The 22,414-nt window shown below is 51.5% G+C and overlaps 1 protein-coding gene across 1 annotated transcript in view; it reads right to left on the reverse strand.

Moving 5' to 3' along the window:
- LOC128278411 (insulin-like receptor) overlaps window positions 1-22,414 on the reverse strand; it is a 30,354-nt gene that overhangs the window by 6,503 nt on the left and 1,437 nt on the right. Inside the window, exons 2-4 of the mRNA XM_053017139.1 lie at window positions 3,954-4,212; window positions 1,365-1,687; window positions 1,106-1,234 (exon numbers count right to left, since the gene is read on the reverse strand). Coding sequence (XP_052873099.1) covers window positions 1,106-1,234; window positions 1,365-1,687; window positions 3,954-4,212 — 711 coding nt within the window. The remainder of the gene's footprint in view (window positions 1-1,105; window positions 1,235-1,364; window positions 1,688-3,953; window positions 4,213-22,414) is intronic.

Below are 22,414 nucleotides of genomic sequence, written 5' to 3' on the forward strand. Positions count from 1 at the left end.
GAGTTTTGGGATCGATTGCATTTCAATAACAACCCTCACTGGGAGGTACTAGATCGGAGAGACGATCGGAGGCAGCTCACACAAACCACTGTCGTACTCTGTTGCTATTGTCGGTCCGGAAGAAGCACGCATCGAGCACACTTTCCTATTTCAGATTGCGCCCGTAACACGTTCCGGTTCCTACGAAACATCGGACCCGTCATCGGACTGCAGCGGTTCAGAATAGCGCACCATCCGGCGCTCCGCTCTGCTTACGCAGTGTGCATTGTGTGGTGTTATGAATGATGTAGAAATAGGCACTGATTCATGGCAGAGAAATGGCCGGGTGGGTATGGGTGATGAGCGTCATCGTCGTGACACATTTATCATATGATTTATTTACGTCACACGTGGGAAGCAAGTATAGTTCAACACGTCATCGTGGGGGCGACTCTCTATCTTCGGGGGTCACATAAACAGACGCAAACACGGGACTGTTTGCGGGACCGTTTTGTTTAGCTAACGTTCAATTTCGGCGAATCGAGGGCCCTTGCCAAAAATATAACTTTACGGTCCCGATTATTGTTTCTCTCCCCATTTCGATGACGAGCCGGGCCTGACTTGGGTGCGTGATCGTCACCCGATGATGATGATGATGATGATGCGAACGGTGTCTCGCTTGACACGAATAAATGATCGATTAGTGTCGGCAACATATCCAACATCATTATCGTCTGCTGCTACTGAACGAACAGATGTTCCGTTTACTGATCTCTCTCTCTCTCTCCGCGGCGATCTCGAAAAGGAGATCGGTGGGGTAAAAGGATGTGCGCTCTATTTGCGCGCTACCGATAGTTGGCAGCGGCCGCCTCGTTGCTGTGTGTTCGTCGTGACACACAGCACCAGAGCGGAATACAAAACCCGCGTGACACTCTAGCTACGACATCTACGACAATAAACGAGAATAACAACCCGTCCCCGGACCCGGTATTCACTTCACTCGGACATCCGCGCCGCCGCCGCCACTACGAATTTCGCATGCTCGATTTTTGCGCGAAGTTCGATCGCGCTAAGTCGATCTCGGCAGCGGGGACCACTCAAATAAGCGCACGTTTCGGATACTCACGTTTATGTAGTTGTCACCATTGGGAGCAATGGCATTCCAGTCGATCGTGCCCGCGTGACATAAATTGGAATTCTTTTCGATCCGTACGCCACCCCGTTCGATGTGGACCAACGATGTGAGGCCAAGTTCCTGAAAGGTACGCAAACCAGGCTTTAATTTTGTTTTTCTGTTACAAAAAGATCGCTGGGACCGTCCATCGAGAGATAAGGCCCTGTGTGTCACGTCGTGTCGCGTCTCATTTCATTCATATGAATCTTACCTTCAGGTGCATCAGTTCGTAAATGACGAGGGCATAGTTGTTGGCCAGTTCGGTGCCCCGGATGACGGTCAGGTTCGGGAACAGCTGACCGAGCGTTTGCAGGCCGTTGATGCGGAACATCATCAAGTACCCGGTAATCTCCGTCAACAGCGGGAACGAGTAGTTGTCGAAGCTGTCGTCCTTATACTTATCGATCAGCATAATTTGCACAAAACCCTCCACCACTCGACAGTCTTTGAGTCGCTCCAGGTGCGTTGGCAGGTTCCGGACGTCCACACTGGAGCATACTGCGGAAATGGGCGGAAGAAGAATACGGATACAAATGGATCAGTCCTGGATTGGAGACTGGCATCCGAACGGGGACCTGGGTGAGTTAAACTCAACCCAGATTTGGTGGATGGTAAAAATAGGGTTCCTCGAATGATTTACATAAATGAGCGTGATCCTAAAATAAAACCACCCGACCGGGAAAACTGGGAGTTGGGGACACAAAAGCTGCACGGTGCGGTGTGTTCAGCGTGACCCAAACGAGGCGTCGTGTGAATGAGTGGATTGGCATCCCGCGCTTTCGTCATCACCGTCGAAACGAGCGATTCATTCATAATTTCAACAACACAACGGCGATCGCGGCAGCCAGGGTGATAACTTCTCGCTTCCCGGGCTTACTACACCCTTTCGAGTGTAAAGGGTTCGCTTCTTTATCTCCGGTCCGGGGGTCCGGGTGTTGTTTGTGGGTCTCACCGCACAGAGCATAATGCCTTATCTACCCTGCCGTCTTCCTGAATTCTTTCGTCAGTTCTTGACAACATATCTCGCGCCGGACAGTGTAATCAACAAAGGGAGGGACCCAAAAAAATAAGGCTCACGGTCCAAAGGTTCACATGATGATGACGGGGACCGGGGTGGTGTGTTGTTTGCACCCTTGCTCAATCCCTGGCTCGACGATGGAGGAGCATTGAATCAGCGAAACTATCGTTAGTGTGACTCCTGCGGCTCGACTCGGGGCTTTCTTATCTATCGTTGGATGTGTGCTGTGGATTGTGCGTGGTTCGTCTCGGGGAGAGTCTTTGAATGCGAAATGAAATTTGTTGTGGTCACAGCCTACAGTCGCGCGTTGCCACGGGGACCACCGGCAACCGGCTGGAGAGGGTGTCCTCTGGTTTGTGGTACTGGGGTGTTCAATAAGTTCGTAGCTTCGATAACAGCACAGGGCGCTGCTACTAGCCTAATTTTTCTTGTTGTCATGTTGGTACACTCTTCATATGAACGTACGTTTTTTTTTTCTTTTGCATTATAGCGACTTTAAGCTGTAATAGCCCAACATTCGTCTCTTTTTAACTTTAATTTAATTCAAATACCAGTCGTCAATCAGGGTTCCTGGGCGTTTCAAACCCTGGCCTTTCCGAGAGACGTAAACTGGTAGGGGGTTTTGAAGTAAAAGAGCCCCGACTCTGAGGGAGTCGGCAACTATGGGTCGTTGGCAAGGGCTCACTAAGGAAAATGACTCTTTTAAGAAGTTACTGAGAGGAGCCCCAACTCTGAGGGAGTTGGGGACTATGGGTCGTCGGCAAGGGCTCACAAAGAAGTGACTCTGTTCTGAAATTGAATATGAACGTACGTGAAGTTTCATTTCAATTGTTCTCTTCATACTTCGACGATACTTCGGTATCGAAGTGTCACAGGATTTGTTTAGAATGGAAAAAATTTATGTTCGGAAGGTTTAAAAGCAACACAACAAAAGTATGAACGGATGTTGAAAGTGTATAAGGACTCTTCGCCTTAAATTAGGGAGTTATAAGGGGGGTTTCTGAATTAAATCGTGGTCGTTCAAGCCGAGAAGGCGATCCACGTCAAGGACGTCCGAAAACAGCAACAAGACCTCAAATCGAATACAGGATATCGTCGAAGGACTGAAAGAGATTTAGTACAAGGCCTCATTGGCCCCTTTAGTCATCTCATTGAGCACCATAAACAATATTTTGACTGAAGTTTTGGGTTTCAGAAAGCTCTGTGTAAAATGGGTGCCGCATTCGCTAGCAATGAAACAAAACGCCTTCAAATGCAACTTTCTCGGCAACATTTCGAGTTTTTTCGACAGGATAAAGAGGATTTTGTGCGTTCACTCATCACCACAGGCTCATCACTCTGTGGACGAGAATTGTGTCTATCACCGTGATCCTGAATCAGCAGCATTAAAGTGCAGAATTATTGGGAGCATCCACCGTATTAACCAGATTTAACCCCTAGCGACTTCCATCTGTTTCCAGACCCAACGAAAATCATGCGGGGAAAGCGTTTTTCATCAAATGATGACGTCATAAAAGGCTGCGGAAGCGTATTTTGAAGCCTTTCCAGATTCTCTAGCCTTCAGGAATGGAATTTATAAATCCGAATCTCCTTGGAACAAGTGTATCGATAGTTCAGGGAGTGACTAATAAAGTGCATTTCAAACCGATGAAATGTATTTTTCTTCTCGAGGCTACGAACTTATTGAACCATCTAGTACACCCAACGTTGAGGTCATTCGGAAACGTGTAAATTGGGTGTGACTGACCGCGATTTGAACTCTTCCAATTAGTTCGCCCTTACCTTTTCCCTCGCTCGTAATGACGGCCCCAGTGTCCACCATGCCGTTTGCCGCCGCCGACGACGAAACCGAAAGCACGTCCGTACCAGCACCTCCTTGCTGTTCGGCCACCAGACAGCAGAGCATGGCGAGTAAATAAACCGCGCATACCAGTAGATGGTTCTTATCCGTGGCCCCGAGGATCGCCGACGGTGCACCCGCTTTCCACCGCCAGCGCTTCCAGAAGCTGGTTCCGGGCCACTTCCTCTCGCCCCACAGGTACTCGGTGGTGGTGGCGGTGGTGGTCTCCGCCGCCGCCGTCGCCGCCGGGCTCCTCGTGATACAACTACACTCGGTACTACTATTGTCACTGCGGCTGCCACTACTACCACTACTACCACTACTACTCCTACTCCTACTAGTACTGCTCCATCCGCTCCGTGGAGGATGCTCTTTCGATCGCGTTCTTGATTCACTTTCTTCTTTTGCGTCATCGTCGTCGTGGGGGGGACGCGATACGCGATCGCACTGCTGTCTCCGATCACTTTCATCGCACACACCGCCACTGCCGCCGCCACCGCCGTCGTCCTCGACGACGCCGCCACAGGAACAACGGTGCGTAGTCCAGCAGCTCCTCCTCGTGCCGCCGTTCGGCACTTCTCCACGCACCGCGCACCAAGGTCTCTGGCAACATCCGCAGATCATGGTTCGGCTTCGCTTTGCTCGCTGCTCGTCACTCGTCGCCACAACAATTCACCGCTTGGACCTTGTGGTGGCGCAGGTTTGTTGTTCGCATTGTTTTTCTGTTTGTGATATAAACCCGCAGCGCACACGCACAGTACGCAGCCAGCGCGTAACAGGGGACACAGCAGGCCGCAGCCACTAATTTACGCTCCTCTCCTCTCTGCGGCTGATGGTGGGGCTGCGTTCTGGCCGATCGCGAACCGAAAGACCCGTCTTTTTTCGGCCGCCGGAAGACAACACACGACGGAACACAGAGGGTTTTGTCAGATTGGTTCCACACGCACGCCACACTAAAAGGTTTTCGCACGGTTTTTTGTTCACATTTTTGCGCATTCGAAACAGCGAACTCCAGCGAAAGCTCTGGGGGGCTCGAGAAACTGGATGTGGAGCCTGCTGCTGCTGCCACTCGTCGGTAGGAAGCGGTCAATTATTTTTACCATTGTTTTCTGGGCGGGCGGGCGGGTCTCTTCTTCACGAGTATCGCCGAGACGGTGGCCACACTACTACACACACTCCCGTCGCGGCCACTTTCTCACACGAATGCAGCAGCCGCCGCCGTAGAAGCCACGCCGGGCAAACACACCGGAACAGGCAACATTTTCCTTATGCTCTGAGGCTGGGATGGGATGAAAATTTTCTAATACGCAATAACAATGTCGCGCGCGCACCCCGCCCGACCCGGGGGCCGCCTCTCTGATTTATCTTCTCCTTTCGGACCGGCCAGGCAGGCAGGCAGCTGGTCCCACATTCGAACACACCAAGAGCCGCCGCTTCGCTCCACACTTACGACGCACCACCACCACCTCACACACGCAACGTCGTCGTGTGGCGTTTGTTTCAACTGATACAGCACGCGCGCGCCCTAGGCTGATGAGGGGGGAGGCGGGCGCCTTGTTTTGGTGGTACACAACACTAACTCTCTCTACACTTCGGCGCGGCGCGGCGCTGCTTCCTTCCTTTCGTCGTCGTGATAATACGGGGCGGACCTACGGCGAAAAAAAGGGAAACGCGGCGATGCGTAAATATTTTATCTTCATTTATCCGAGAGAGAGAGAGACCGGGCGGACAGGCAGGCGGTGGAGGAGATCGGACCCGGGGGAGCTGTGCTCCGGATGCTCGCATAGGACTCCTCCGGTGGGCGAAGGGCACCCCCCACACAAAATTTGAACTTCCGCATAGCATAAACGTCACAACAAACCGAAAATACAACACAACCGGACGACGATGGCCGTACCAATACCAGTGCGCGGCGCCACAACACACACGCCCGCGAAAGGTGGAGTCAGAGAGCGCGCCGCGCGAGGCAAGGTCGGTTTGTGTCTGTCCGGTCTGTCTGCTCGTCGTCGTTCACTTCTATTTTTCCCTCTCCACACGGGAACCCGGACACACGGTGGGTGTTGCTGCTGCTCTCTCACCGCATCCGTCGGACTCCTCTTCTGAGGAATGCGCAAACGCCGCGAGGAAAGTGTCGCGTCCCCAGCTCACTATTCACTCGACAATTTCACGGTGAGTTTCCGCTTTTTTTTTGCTTCCTCTCTGATAAGGCGCGTGAGATCATGATCGGCGGCTGGAAAGTAAGGCCTGTGAGATGACACTTGCCAAGAAGAATCGGTGGCCACTCTCGCTGATACATAACGCGCGCCGCGGAACTCATCGTATTGACCCCATCCGTCCGTCCGTCGTCCGTCGAGTACACTAGCGCCCCCAGCCGGCGATAGTAGCGTTGGTGTGTTGGTGGTAGTAACAATATAAATAGTAATAAACTCCGTAGTACACAGAGACACGGCGCTGGTGTAGTAGTGCGGCTATATTAATAGTAACGCGCTGATAGTGTAGTGGCCACACCGAGAGAGAGTTATCGTTCAACGTCGCCATTCGGGCGGCTACTACTTGTAGCACAGAATAGCTCCAAATAGTGTGGCGGAATGTGAGGTTAAGCACAGCGATGAGAAGCCGATGAATTACCGTCCGTCCGCCGTCACGCCAGTAGGCTCCGGCCCCGGCTGTCAGTTACTATACGGCGCGCTGGGATTCACCCGAAAAGAGGTTCACTCGCTCACTGATTCATTCATCTCGTCCGCGCACACTCTTCGCACATCAACCGATCGATTCGCGCGGCGTAGTAGTGTAAGCGTAGTTCTCTGGCGGCATGACCGCCTGCCTGCCTGCACACCCCAACACCATCCCGGACCATCGGACCGAAAAACTTCGGCTTCAAGGGACGACGGAAGAGATGAATTCGAATCCACCGTAGCGTAACGGTGTGTTGGTAGCAACATCATCCCCCGGCGCCTACTGCGTAAACACCACACCGAGGGGTGCAAAGTCATCGTAGAAAAATGTCGTCCGGGGCCGACTCGTTCGTAGTAGTCATTGGCGAGGCGAGAAAAGGTTCGACGACGAGGTTCAAAAATCTACTACCGAAGTGTGTCTTTAAAAATCCCCATTGCACCTGGCGTAGCGCACGCACACACACAGAGAGCGGGCAGGTGTAGAGTGAGCCGCGCGGAGAGAGAGGCACCACCCCTCTATGTGCGTGACCTATTTCCAGCAGTCGTGTATGTACACACGAAACATAATCGATACGGCGGCGGCGACGGCGACCACGATACGGAAAAGTTGTAAACTCTCCGTGCCGTGCTCGCTCTCCGCGCTCTGCCTCGCGCGCGCGTCCTTGTCGCCAAAAAGGAAACAGCAAAACACGGGACGGATGACGGGGCGGGGCGGGGCGGGACACACACAAGAAGCTATACCCCCATTAGCACCAGAGGTCTGGTCTGGTTGCAGCACAGGAATGCGAAAATCGATCGAGTTTCCGAGCTTCCCAGCGCGACGCACACGACGGTGGCCAACCGCCGCCACTCTCTTCATCCATTCCTCTCCTCTGTTGGCCGCAAATTCGCGTTGCAAATTTTCCTGACCTACCCCACCACAGGCGGCCTGACCGGTCGGTCGGGGACATAACCTGCTTCTTGCGCCCTCAAGAGATGCACTCAAATGCAAATTTCGCTCGCTCCGCTCACGCTCTCTTACTCCGGGGGCTGCGTTGGGTCATCAGCAGCGCGGGTTGACCCAATTAGTGTGTGGCGCGCGCAAGAGCAACCAGCAGCCAGCGACTCTCGGCGGCCGAACTTGGCCTGTTCTCATCAATCGCACCCCGGAAGTAGTATCTCGCCAAAGCATCTCGCCGCTGCGGTTTCTACGAACTCTGGATTTTCCAGGAACATTATCACTTGGGGCGCGAGAGATTCCCGGGAAACCAGCCTGGTTATCGCGATTTTATGTGCGCGTGCGATCGCGCGGTCAATATACGGACAGAATCAATTACGTGGAGGCGGAAAAATTGAAATTGGACCACCTCCTCTGCACGCACGAGTAACCAGGAAGTAGTATCTCGCCAAAGCATCTCGCCGCTGCGGTTTCTACGAACTCTGGATTTTCCAGGAACATTATCACTTGGGGCGCGAGAGATTTCCAGGAAACCAGCCTGGTTTCCTGGGAATCGCGAGATGTTGGTACACTCTTCATATGAACGTACGTGAAATTTCATTTCAATCCGTCACTTCCTTCTTGTTTTACAAGCCATTTCGTATCGACAATCGACAATTTACAAAGTATCGTGCAGTAATTGAATTTTTGTTTTTGGAAGCTTTAAAAGCAAAGGAAATTTTTGAACAAATGTTGAAAGTGTATAAGGACTCTTCGCTTTCAATAAGTACATTAAATGTGGGGTTTCTGAATTTAATCGTGGTCGTAAAAACCGAGGAGACAATGCATGTCAAAGACGCTCAAAAACAGACACAACAACTTAAATCGTAGAAAAAATACAGGATATTGTATTGGAAAATCGTCGAATCACTTAAAGAGATTTAGTATAAGGCCTAGTCATCTTATTGAGCAGTGTACCCAATATTTTGACTGAAGTATTCGGTTTCAGACGGCTGTGTGTGTGCACAATGTCCGCCGCATTCGCGAAAAATGGAACAAAAACGCATTCGAATGCAACTTTATCGCCAATATTTAGAGCGTTTTCGAAGGAATGAGGTGGATTTTGTGCATTTCATCTACATTATGGATGAGACGTGGGTCTATCACCATGATCCTGAAACAAAACAAGAGCGTAAAGCGTGATGTAAACCTTTTTCTTTGGTTCCGAAACGAGTTCTTGTCCAGAAATCGCCCAAGAAGGTTTCAGCATCAGTGTTTTGGGATGTGAATGAAATTTTGATTTGTTGTAACATTTTACACTAACTAAAAGAGAAAATTCGCGAAAAAAGACGCGGTTTGCACAATAAATACATCCCCTTTCATCAGGACAATGCACCCTCTGTTAGAAAAACATTTTGAAAATGGCAAAAAACCACGAACAAAAGTTCGAATTGTTGATGTATCCACCGTATTCACCAGATTTGGTCCCTAGCGACTTCCATCTGTTTCCAGACCCAACGAAAATCATGCGGGGAAAGCGTTTTTCATCAAATGATGACGTCATAACAGCTGCGGAAGCGTATTTTGAAGCCCTTCCAGTTTCCAGACTTCCAGTTCCAGAGTCTCATTGGTTCAGGAAGGCCATACTGAATAATAAACTGTATTTCAAACCATAAAAATGCGTTTTTCTTATCGAGGCTACGAATTTATTGAACAGCCTTGTATGTTGCGCCTCGGAGCACTCTTTCTGTGCAGTTTAAAAAAGGGTCAAACGATGCAGAAAGTTACACAAACAAACATGTTTTGCTGAAACACGTGCACCGCGCGCCCGTCGGTAATTACCCGGCACGTTGCATTTGTCACACGCGGGGCACAGGGCAACCGCCCCCCAATAGGTGAGGCGCTCTGCGTGCTGGTCTTTAGATGGATCATCCCAAATTAACGGCACGTTACAGAGCGCGTTACAATCCGTTACCCTCCACGGAACCGGAACGGGACGATTGCTTCCTCCCAGAACTATGATGGGGGGAGGGAGCTGCTGGCGCCCGGGGCCGAACTAGTGAACGATGCAATTAGTATCCGTGAAACTTACAATGTTGAAACAACTACACACCACCAGCAACAGCGCGCGGCACGAGTGGCCAAACTCATACACAACAAAATGGAACAAAACGAGAGCTACACATAGAAAAAGAAACGACCCCTCTACCACCCTCTTCACCTAACTTTTGGCCGCTGCCGCCACCACCCGTTGACGTGCGTTCCGGGGGCGAGACGGCCGTGGCGAATCCGAAAAAGCTGATACGCAATTTCTGAAACTTCGACGAAGCCCACGTGTGCGGCGCCGCGACACACAACATCTGTGGCCTCCCCACTATTTGATAACAATTTGAGAGCAAAACAGAGAGAGAGAGAGCAATAGGTGGCACTAGTCGAGCGATTTCGGTCAAGGTTCACAACAAGAACCAAAACCCTTTGCTTCAAACAACTTAACTTATTAGAGGGAGCCGAAAAGATGGGAAAATTCATTACAAGACGGCCCTCCGACGGACCGAAATCTTCCGACTCGGAGAGAGGAGCGAAAGTGGCCTGGTCAGGGTGTGTTGTTGGTGTGGTGGCAGGTGTTTTCGACTATACCGTGAGGCGAGGCGGGGTGCTATTTGTTTTGATAGTCAATTCATAGTCGCGACCATTTCGGTCCCGACCACCATCGTCACGAGGAGCGCACGGTTCTAATGTTCAACTCACGCACAATCGTTCGCCCTCTCTCTCTCTCGCTCCGGTTTCATTTACATTTTTTATTTCACCAACAAAAGCTTACGAGCATGGCCACCCCGCGACGAAAAAGGGAGACACGAACAAACCACAAACACAACCACCGGGGCGATAGAAGGGAACTCGAATCCGGATCGGATCGGGGTCGGGTGTAGAAGAGGGCCAACCGCAATCGACAGATGCGAATGCCCTGGCCACCGCGGCCCGGGTATCATCATCGCGTCCCGCCCCGTAGCCGGTGCCCTTGGGGTCGCTTTTCGAGCGCCAAAAGTGCGTCGCCATCAACATCGTGTGGGGTGGTTCTGCTTTTCGGAGAGCGTTCGTTCATCCAGCACACGCACACACCGACCTTGTACCGTACGCACCACACACGAAGGCGCATGACGGGCTGGCGGGCGGACGGACGGACGGGCGGTGGCCGCTCGAGAACAGGGGAGATGTTTGATTTATTGCGTTCTAAAGATCTGCGTTCATTTTTGGAGGTGGCGAGCGCGCCATCAGAGGGCGCCCTTCAAAACAAACGTCTCGAATCCCCCCCCGAAGGATTACCGCAGCAGGACCGACCTCCGGGAACGCGTTGTCCACCTGTGTGTGTCGGCAGGATGATCCGCTTTTCATTGGACCACCACCTCCTCTGTACAATGTGCGCCATCATGACAGGACCTCTTTAAATGTTAAATAACTCCGCCATTTTGCAGTCGATTTGGACAAATGAACAAGATTTATTTAGAGTATAGAATGCCGTTTAACACTCTCAGCGGATGGCAATTCACACAGAATACAATATCGATCAAATGTCCGCCTCCATTAGACACACAAAAAGTGGCCCGTTTTTGAGAATTTTTCATTATATTATTAGGTTTATAAGTTAACTAGCAGTTCCCGGCGCGCGTCGCTGCGCCTCATTTCATCCTTATTTCTCGTTTGGGAGGCGTTTCAGAGGACTTCTTGGTGACGTATCCGATCAGCTTCCCTTTTCGCTTCCCGTTACTCCTACTTTTCAGACGATCGGGCTTCCCGGTGACGTATTTGTTCAGTTTCCCTTCCCGCCTCCCGTTACTCCTCTGTTCCAAATGATCGGGCTTCCCGGTGACGTACCCGATCGGCTTCCCTCCTCGCTTCCCGTTACTCCTTCGCCTCGGACGATCGGGCTTCACGGTGATGTATCCGATCGGCTTTCCTTTCCGATGCTGAATTTTTATGTTACGTTTGTATGGGAGCCCCCCCTCCCCGGAGGTGTGGGAGGGTGACACTTTCCTATTCACAATCCGGGGTCACAAAACTACGCTGTGCAAAATTTCACGCGGATTGGTTCAGTAGTTATGGAGAAAATGCGGTACAGACAGACAAACAACCATTTTTATATATATAGATTCTTGCGGTTTTCATTCGATGTTTGTACCCTAACTACAGCAACATAACGTATGACTACCTTAATGACAGTATTGTCCGTCATTAGCTACTAATTTCTCCCATCTTTCAGGTAATTCCTCGATTCCGTGTCGATAGAACTTCTTATCTTTAGGAGCGATACAATCAGAGACCTATTTTTCAATATTTTTATAAGAAGTGAAACGCTGTGCTTCCAAATCGATACTCATGTAACGGAACAAATACTAGTCCGAAAGAGTAACATCTGGTAAATACAACGGGGGGGTTAACAGTTCCCATCCGACTTTTTCGGGATAGGTTTTGACCGGTTTTGCGACTCCACCGAGGGTTGTCATTTTGAAAAATCAGGTTATCATATCTTTTATCCCATTCTCGTCGTTTTATGGCCAAAGCTTCGCCTTAAATGCATTAATTGTTGTTGATGAGATTGTCCTTCAATAATTTTATTATGCTCTGAAAGCTCATAGTGCACCACACCTTTCATATCCCACCATACGCACGGCATAACCTTTTCGCAATGAATATTTCGCTTTGGTTGCGGTGGACATGGACATTCACCAAACTGTATCCAGGCTTTCTGGGTTTAGGATTCCTGTAATAACTCCACCTTTTCATCACCAGTGACGATTCGGTACAAGAATCCCTTTTTTCTGCCGCTCAAGCAGTAATGAAAAACTACTCCCCGTAAAAACGTTTTACCAGGAACAAAATTTGACATGGTCAAATGTTTAAAACAGGTGTTGTTTACACTTTGACCAAACAATCTATACTGCGTTAGATGCGTAATGACAGTAGCTATCAAACACATATTTAATAAAAAATTTGTTATATTTAGTGAGTAACGCCATCTCTTGTAAAACCGCAAGAATTAACTTCTAAACCTAATACATCGCTACAATTTCAGACCGTTGTTTTGGAGTAAATGATGACTAAAACGGCACAGACTGACGTTTCAGCAGTTGACTGACTTGTGAAGATCGACTGAAAAAGGGCGGAGTTATTTAACATTTAAACAGGTCCTGTCATGATGGCGCACCCTGGAGATGGCCGGATCTGTTGACAGTCGCCAGGGGCACCATTTTACGAACGGCACCGATCACGGGGGGCGATCGAAAGGAGCACGGGGCGAAACGGATTGCAAGACGGTGGCCGCCCGAAGAAGTGTTTTTTTGTTTCAATTTTTAAGCATCGCGAGCACCCCATTGACCTTTTTGGTGGCCACCACACACTTTTTGCACTGCGATTTGCATTCCCCCCACTTATGCTTGGCTGCACCGCCGGGGCCGCCGCGGCCAGCATGAGTCCCCGTCGTTGTCGTCGTGTTGTGAGGTGCGGCCCCTGGCCTGCGCCTGGCCGCTGCTGTGGCGGCGGTTACTTATTCTATTTTTAAATGAAAAAACCCACTGCCGGCGCACACAACGGCCAGGCTGGGCCAGACGGCCGGCCACACAATGCATGCGCATTTGTTTTGGTGGATTTTTCCGCCGGCCGCCAGGGCCACCGTCGTAATGTTGTTTGTTTTTGGTTCGTTTGGCTTCGCGCTTCGGTTTGCGCGCTTTTTGTTTACTTTGCTTACTGCTTCACAGCAGCACCACCGACCGACGACAGGACGCGAAACAATTCAGAGCGGAGGCCACCAGAAAATTCGGCGCCGGGGCTTCTCAAAACCGATTTTCAATACTCTGAGAGACGCGTTGTGTGTCTCGAGAGACCTTTTTTAGATGTGCCTTATCAGCTTTCGGATACTAAATTTAGTACCCCGAACGGCACGTTTAGCCGTCCATTACACCATCCATTTTATTGGTAACGAGCAACGGCCAACAAAAATCGGGCGCGGAACCAGCGCGCGCGCGTCCCCTTCTTGTGCGCTCCCGTCATAACAGTCCGGCCGTTGACCTTACTAACGCGACAGTAGCGGCAACGGCAACGGCAATTGTGACGTGACACATCCTCAATCCCCCTCATTCCTCGTCCCTCTGGGTCGCACGCTCTCTCTCTCTCCCTCTCTGGCCGCCTGTTTTGATTAATTAATCCATCCCAGACACAAACCAATCCGATCTCAATCTAAATTTTGTGCAACGGAACTAAACGCCACCGGCTGGCTGGCCGGCCGGAAGGAAAGTGGTGCGCAAACGGGACAGATAGTCCCTCGCGGAAGGATGTGTGCGTGTTTCAGGGCGATAGCGAGAGAGCGAAAGGATAAGCAAACGATTACCACCACCGATTCCCGGTTGGTTCCTGTTCCGGCGGCGCGCCAGGCCCCCGGTAATATAACGGTAAAATGCGACTCGAGCCCGAGAGGGATTTGGCCAATCGGTTGCGTGTGTGTGTCGGGTCGAGTCGGGGGTCGGCGCCCCTAAAAACCAAAGCACCCGAAATGCAGCACCCAACAAAAACCCGATCTAGCGCGACGACGACGACGACGCGCGCTTCTTCCGTTTCGATCTTGCCACGCCGATGCGCCTGGCTACGGAAGGGTCGAGGGACACACACGCAGCAGCACACGGGGCCGGGCAGGGGCAGGGTTTTGTATATTGCTATTTAATTGGATTACGTTCGACGCGGGGCGCGATGCTTTGTGCCCCTTACACGGGTGCGCGCGCGCGCGTGCAACGGACGCAACGCAAGCACGCACGGAAGCGCACGCATTTACAACGACTAACCCCGGCGGCCACCGGTTCCCCCTCTCCGGTGTGCTCTGGGTGACAGAAGCGAAACATCTGCCAGAGAGCCCGAAAAAGAATAAAATAATGAAGAACCACTTCACCACGGGGCCCCGCGTCCGTCCGTCCGTCTGTCTGTCTGGCTGGCTGGCGGAGTGGCCCCGCGTGTCTCCGTGCAACGGCAAGAAGGAAATGCTTTCCCGAGAAAAGAGACACAGAAACATAATCCTGCGCTACAGCAAATTGATGGTTCCCCTAAGGGTTCTCTCTCTCCTCTCGCGGTGTGTGTCCGTGTCCCGTCCCTTTCGGTATGCTGCGCTTCAGAGCTCGCAGGACTTTAGCTAAAAAATAAAAAATCGATTATATTTGGGTCTTATTCGAATAAAAATCGATTCCTTACACACCATATATCTCAACCGCAGGAACCAAGATCCTGCAAGATGCTGACGCCGTGTCCCCGCTTCCTTCCGAAAAAATGCTAGAAGGAAAGATGGCCTGAAAAAAAAATGGGGACCAAAAATCGAATTCTCGGCCCAAGGATTCTCTTTTCTCAAAGGATCCACAACAAATACTATCAAAAGGGATGGTCGTTGCGAAAAATCCTCTACCTGACGGCCGAAAGGACGAGTACGCGAGACAGAGACACATCACCGGCCTGACGGCGGGAGCAAGAGTCAAAACACACACACGCCACACGATGAAGTGAGACAGAGATCGCACACGAGAGTGTGTGCGTGACCGGATGTTGAGGAAAACGTATCAAAAGTGTGCACGCTGCTGCAGCCGCGGTGGGGTTGGTGCTGCGTGCAAGAGAAGGGTCCGCCCGCTCCGCTCTCGTTCGACGGCCGGCGTCATTCGGCGCCCGTCGCCGCCGAAAAGGCCGAGGCAGCCACAGCGCAACGGCGCGGTGTCAACGACCTCGAGGCAGTAGCACAACACCCCGACCGACGCGCGCAACCTGTGCTCTCTCCGCTCCGCTCCGCGATGCTCACAAGCGCACACTACGATCCGAGTTTACATGTGGGGGGAACCCGAACCTGGGCCACAAGCCGTGCGGCGGCGGCGACCGGCGACGGAGCTATCAATGAGCGCGTACGGCGGCCCCGACAACGACGACAACGACGATGATGATTGGCGCATCCGACGGGCGTGCGAGAGAAGAGAGAGAGAGAGTGATGAAGCGACTGAGTGAGAGCGATGCTCACGCTCAATCGATAAAAGTGAGCGACTGCGGCGCGCATCGATTCTCGCGGTGAGTGTGAGTGACTTCGGCGCGCGGGTTGCTTCGATGTATTGTGGTGCGTAGAGTGTACGATCTTTGTCGGGCGTTGAAATGAAACTCCAATTTTCCATAAAAACCAATTATTTATCAACGATTAGATAATGTGGGGGGACACAGAAAAAATTATCGAGCGTGTTATGAAGGGCATAACTAGGCTTTCGATTTAATTCGCCGCAACTTGCGCACTTAAATCCAACAAATATTTTCCACGCCCCGTCTCGACCACCTTTTCACTCGCTCGCGGTCGGTGGTCAGCAGCGCACTTCACGTACGTCGGTGTTTCGCGTTCCGTTCGTCAGCGTTCGAATAATTGATTGCCCCTTCCAAAGGTCAGGGCAATTGAACGGGGCACGGCACCGCACCAAACGGCGGCGGCGGCGGCGGCAAGACACGATCGCGGCACGAAAGACGAAGGTTCACAAACAGCCCAGAGTACAGAGCGCGCCGCATTACTCCACAACTTCTTGTCCCCCCCTCCCCCTTCGCGGTAAATTCCCGCCTAGCGCGAGCGATCTATTGCGCAATGCGAGTCCGATCTTTATCTGCCGCCGCCAGGCGCCAGGCGCTCAAGAAGTTGTTGTTTTCCTGCGTGCTATGCTACACACGCGCGACGACTCGCTGCTGATTACTGCTACTGGCCATGACATGCTATAGGCATTCACAGACACACACGCACACTCGGTGGGCCAACCTGTTGTCGCAACTTCCGTTCCTGCGCCGTTATCCGGCTATACAAACCCGCCACAAAGCGGTTCTAGGAATGGGCGACAACGTGAAGATCCTTCCCCGAAATCGACGCCCTTTGACGCTCCCGCGTCATCAGGGGCCGTCTTTCAGGGGGTTGTTTTTCAGACTAGCGCCGCGTTCTTATCATTGTGGGAACAACGATGGCGTCAACGGGCGAAGGGCCCTCCCTCCACAGGCACAGGCGGCGGATTGATAACAAACCGAACCCAAATTCCTCTGTGGTCAGGTGGCGCGCGGCAGAAGGGAATGGGCGTTCAACAGCACACAGAGTGTGTTAGAGTGTGTTACTACACACGGTCCGCACGCGGAACTGTGTGTGATATGCGGAAGAAAAACAAATTCGTTTATCAGGAGAAGGAAACCCGGCGACACGGCGCCCGCCGCCGCCGCTGCTACTAGAGAAGCACACAGTCATCGCGCGCGCCCGGGACGCGCGTCAACAACGCGATAGCCGCGCGATTCATGGTGCCCACCGCCCTGCGGCAGGAAGCTTACATCACAGTGGCGGTGACGAAAATCGGCGGCGTTTCGATCGAATCCCGATAGTTGCGCGCCCCGTAAGAATCCCGATCTATTTTCGGTCGCATGATGCCCGGGCTGCACCCAGGGGGGGGGGGGGGACATTGTGTCTGCCGACGAAAAACAATTAAAAAAAAAAGGCCAGACGGGCAAGTCCTATTTCTTGGAGCACCCATTCGAACAGACCCCCAGAGGCCAGACGGGAGCAAGAACCGAGAATGCCGAGCCGACAGATCCGGGCGTACGATTCTAGCTTTTGACACCGACCGACCGGTGGCGGAGGAAGGAAGGGGTTCCACTTTCACCAGACCGTGAGACCATTAGACTCTGCTGGCTGTCTGGGTGTAGAGAACACGCTTTCTCGTCTTACTACGCCACACCGACACCACCGGTTGGCGGGTTCTTACTCTCACGCTGCAGACTCTTCTCCGCAGACGGGCCGGGATTAGTCTCGTTCTCGCTCTAGAATCCTTTTACTGGTCGCCCAGGAAACCCCCCGGCGGACACTCTCCAGGACTAGCAACTGATTACTATAGGGTGTTTCAGGAACGACACATTTTTTCATTTGGTTATGAAAAAAAAACGGCTTAACATTTTTCAATGGTTGAACATTTCTTTGAAAGGTTCATTCATGACATTTATGAGTAAAATATAATTTTTGTTGCAGACAATTGGAAAATATGAAAAATTTATTTCCAAAGCCGCCAAATCATTCGTCAAAAGCACATTTTATTGAAGCTAATTTCCACCTCGGTGGCTATGTTAATAAGCAAAATTGTTGTTTTTGGAGTTCAGAAAACCCACACATCGTGCAAGAGAAGCCAATACACCCCCAACGAGTGACTGTTTTGTGTGGTTTATGGCTGATTGAAGCAGAGAACTTGGACGGCATTTGCTTTAAACAGGACGACGCTACGTGCCATACAGCGTCTGTCACAATCGATATTTATGTTATGCGAACAAACCAGCAATCATTGACCACCTCTAGACCCAAATTCCAATTGCTATTACCGAAAGGATTCAAGCGAAAATGTACTCAAAAATAGGTCGACCGAATGGGCCAATCGTGGTGGACAATTAACCAAAATTGATTTCCATAAAGAATGTCAAGAATCAACCTTTCATTAAAAGTTCAAGCATTGTGAAAATGTGAATGAAAAAATGTGTCGTTACTGAAACACCCTATATTTGATCATATTATTAGAATGCTCCTTCCTTCTTAGGTGGCATCCTCCTTTATGCGTAAAATACGCATTTTGCGTATTACGTAAATAGTTCGCTACGTCGTCGTCGCGATGATCGATCATTCCGGAATAGTTCCGGAAAGGAGACCACGGAACGGAACGCGATTGAATCGATCGCGCTCCCCGACGACGACGACGACGACCACGTTTTCCGTTGTTTTGATATTCTTAAAATAACAATATAAAAACGCACACACGCACGCACGCACGCACGCACGCAGTGGTCACTCAAAGGCGGCGCGTGATGCGAGTATGTGTGTGCGCCGCGACCGCAGGAGAGTGGAATTCAGTGGAAAAAAATGGGAAACTGTACTTCGTCGCTGTGCGCCGCCGCCGTCACAAACACCAGGCTGATGGCCAAACATAGGCTTCCCAACCGCCGTGTCCCACGCACACATCCCCCGCTGGCGACACGTTTTCACTGGCCGCGATAGCAATCTCGCGTTTAAAGGCACACACAGGAGAGGAGACAGAGAGCGCGTTCGGCGCGGTTTGTTTTGCTTTTCCCGCCCAAACATCTCATCTCCCGGCACCAATAAAAGCCCCGTACTACGGCGATGTCCCTTTCGCACGCAGCTTTTCTTCTTCATCGCCTGCTATATGCGAGACGCTCTCTATCTCTCTCCCTCTCTCGGGTTGTGGTGGTTGTATTATTTTTACAGTCCGGTATTATCGGACACGTCGTACTACAAAATTCTACGCTCAAAACCGCGCGGCGGCTTCGTAGTGGTTCTTGCTTTGCGGACTTACTCATTCATGAGACGCAAACGGCAGCGACAGAGAGAGAGAGAGCGACAGCGCCGGGCGATGAGAGCAAGTGAGATTACTATAGACGGGTGCGCGTGAGCGTGAGAGACAGCGAGAGCATTTGATAGACGAGGAGCAGAGAACACGACGGTGCTAGAGCAAAATAAATAACACCACTGCTCACCACCACCACCACCATCAAGGCACCGAGGCACGGTGGGGACGCCGAGGAGCGATACTTCGCGGGGCGCCGTAGTGCGCCGTCTCGCGGGAGAGCACTATAAAAAAAAACAAACACACAAGCTTCCGCTTCCACACACAGTCATCACCAGAGTCTCCATTGATAAAAATACTCATCGTCGCGCGGCGCGCAATATTCACAACACGGTGCGGTGCGGTGCGGTGCGGTGCGACGACGGCACAACCAAATCAAACCAATATTATTGCCCCGCGCTGCTTGGCGCAATTCCAATCAACACACACCACGGTCTCAGTGCCCGATAATGAAAATAATAAATCGTTAGCTTCCCAGGATCAAAGCAGCCAGTGAGCAGCATATTTTACATTCCTTCCAGGCATTTTCCAGGATCAATCGACAAACGAAAAAAGATGTCGCAGTCTGGCACACCAACATCGATGCGCGGCGGCGAGACTTAATATAGCGAAAACTACACACGTTCAGTGGTGAGTTACGGAGATATTTACGCCACGGCCATCATCCGAATATGCGCTCGACTTGTTTGCTACTTTGGCGTATGACGCATTTTCTTAGCCGGCCCCGGAGCACGGAGCGGGAGCGAGCGCGCGACCAGAAAAAGAGAGCGTAGGACACAGAAAAAAAAAAAACCTTCTTTTGAATCACTTCCTTTCGCGTTTCACAGCCACGTTCGGAGCGCTTCTCTCGCTCTCTCCACACGCCCTTCGGACGGGCGCGACGTGTTTTCAAGAATCATTTTTTATCACTCTTCCCTCCACCATCAAAACATGCTCGCTCACACACACACACACTCGCACACTTGATGAACAAACAACACACGCCGTCGAACGGCTTCGCATCTTTCTCCTTGGCACACACGGCCGCGTTTTTGTGCCGTTTCATCTTTTCGCCGCCAACTACGAAAACAACATCGCGGAACACACCGCCGCCGCTTGCCTCGTTCGCTCAACTTTTGAGAGCCATCAACACACACACACACACCCATACACACCAGAGGGCAGCAATATATGAAAGCGGCGGCGGCGACGGCCACCCCTTGCCGGTCTGGTTGCCTTCCGGGGCACAACGAAATTCTCTCACACTTCGTGACGACGACGATCACCACACACCAGGCACATTCCAGCGGGCGCGGAGTGTGTTTTCGGACCGATGACCGATCGGAATCGGAACCTTCAGCAACAATGAGCGCGCGCGATCCTTCAGTCGGCCGGTGTGACAAGCTTTTGTTCTATTTCTTCACTTTACGCGCTCGACGACAAACGAAGACACGCATCGCAGTGTTTCACACACACGCACGCACGCGATCCTCTCCTCTCTCTCGCACACCACTGCACGGCGGCATGCGACTTTTTGTCTACCCTTCCCTCTGTACGGCAAACAAACATTCCACATCGCCCTCCAGAAGGACTCTCTCTTTCGTTGCGGCTCTCCCTCTCGCTCACTCGCTCGCTCGCTCGCTCTCGTTTACGCTCAACTTCAACAGATCACCGTTAGGATGATGAGGACGAGACTCGACTGCCGCCGTCACCGTCGCCGTCCCCGCCGCCACCGTCTTGTTGGCCAGCCACAATAAGGCGTTCACTCATTTCGCTCTAAATTCCATACACACCATACGTGTGCGCGATCCTTCGCTCTCTGCACACACACCCTTCTCGCTTGCTCGCTCGCTCCGCTTCCAATTATCTACCTCTAGCGCCCGATGGCGACGGTGCGACGGTACGACGTGGAAATAACGACTGTAGATGTCGAGATGATGCTCCGCCACCGGGGCGGGCGACGAAGGAAAAAGTTTGACCAGCCGCCACCAAGCGCCGCATCCGGATCGACCGAAAACGTATCACAGGGAGCACGTTTTCTCGCGAGACGACTCACCAAACGGTCGTGATATGGCGACACGCCCGCATAAACTATCTCAACTTTCCCACAAACTCTAGCATCACTTTCTTGACACTTTCCTCCCCACGGATCTCACCTTTTCGGATCGGTTTTCACATCTCCGCCGTTGCAACCGGCGTGCCGGATTATCTCGCATGGGCCCGCGCCTGTGAAACAAAAGATGCTCTCTTTCTGACACACTTTGATTCGAAAGAAAGTAACGCACACGCACACGCGACGACGCACTGTGGCATTCTTTCGCCGGAAAGATTTTTCGAATAGGAGGCCGACGACGAAACACCGTGACCGTCCGTCCGACCGTGCAAACCGTTCTGTTGTTTTCTCTGCGTTCAACACGGAATCTGCACGAAATCGCTCTGCGAGAAGCGATAACCACCGGACAGCACGTAACACACGCAACACGTCCGAATACTTTAACCGAAAAGAGTAAACTCGAAAAACGTAACCGTGAAATGTTTCAAATTTGTTTTCTGTGCGTTTACCTGCCTTACGAACCTGACTTTGAGCGTTCGAACCTGACTCCTGACTCACGCTCTCTCTGTTTTTCTGCACACTCTCTGTCGAACCGCCCGAACGGGAAAGAGAGCATGTGACGCGAGCGAGAAAGCATGTGACTCGCTCATCGCTTCGGTATTTTTGTGTCTACGATGGGCGGCCGTGTGTGTGTGTGCGCCAGGGAACGCTGGACAAGGATAAATAACACCAAGGATAAATGGTGCGAGAGAGAAAGCAGGACCCGAAAAGAATGACAAACAATTGGAGTACTGAACCAGGGGCCCACTAAACGAGCCAGAGCTGCGCGGCAGTGATGCCAGGCGAAACGAAAAGTCCGCACACCGTACGTTGAACCGTTAGGAAGGAAAAACAAAAGAAAAATAACTACCGTTTGTCAGGCTCTGCGGGCGGGGTCAACGTTCAATCAATCTGTCAATCAATTGCAGCAGCGGTCAAAAGTTTTTCGTCACAAATCGGAGAGACCCAAAGTTTGCTTAATTCAATTGAGAGAGCGTTCATTAGCCCATTGCGATGGCAATGGGCAATGGGCGATGGCATTGCTGGCAATTACCGATTGATTGAATGAACCGCGGTGCGGAGCAAATCGTACGTGATTTGTGTTTCCACTGCAACAACGACTCAACGAAACAAGTGATTCGATAAGTCGGCACGAAGCCGAGACGAATTGATATGCATATTATTAGGCATTTTATATTTATACGTTTATGCTTATGCTCATCCCGATATACCGTTCGATTTTAGCAACACAAATGCCGGTTAAATTTTGTCACAGAATTATTTCATCTTCACGAAACTTTCGGCGAACCCGACATTT

The sequence above is a fragment of the Anopheles cruzii genome, chromosome 2, assembly GCF_943734635.1.
Source record: "Anopheles cruzii chromosome 2, idAnoCruzAS_RS32_06, whole genome shotgun sequence".
In the NCBI taxonomy this organism is placed as follows: domain Eukaryota; kingdom Metazoa; phylum Arthropoda; class Insecta; order Diptera; family Culicidae; genus Anopheles; species Anopheles cruzii.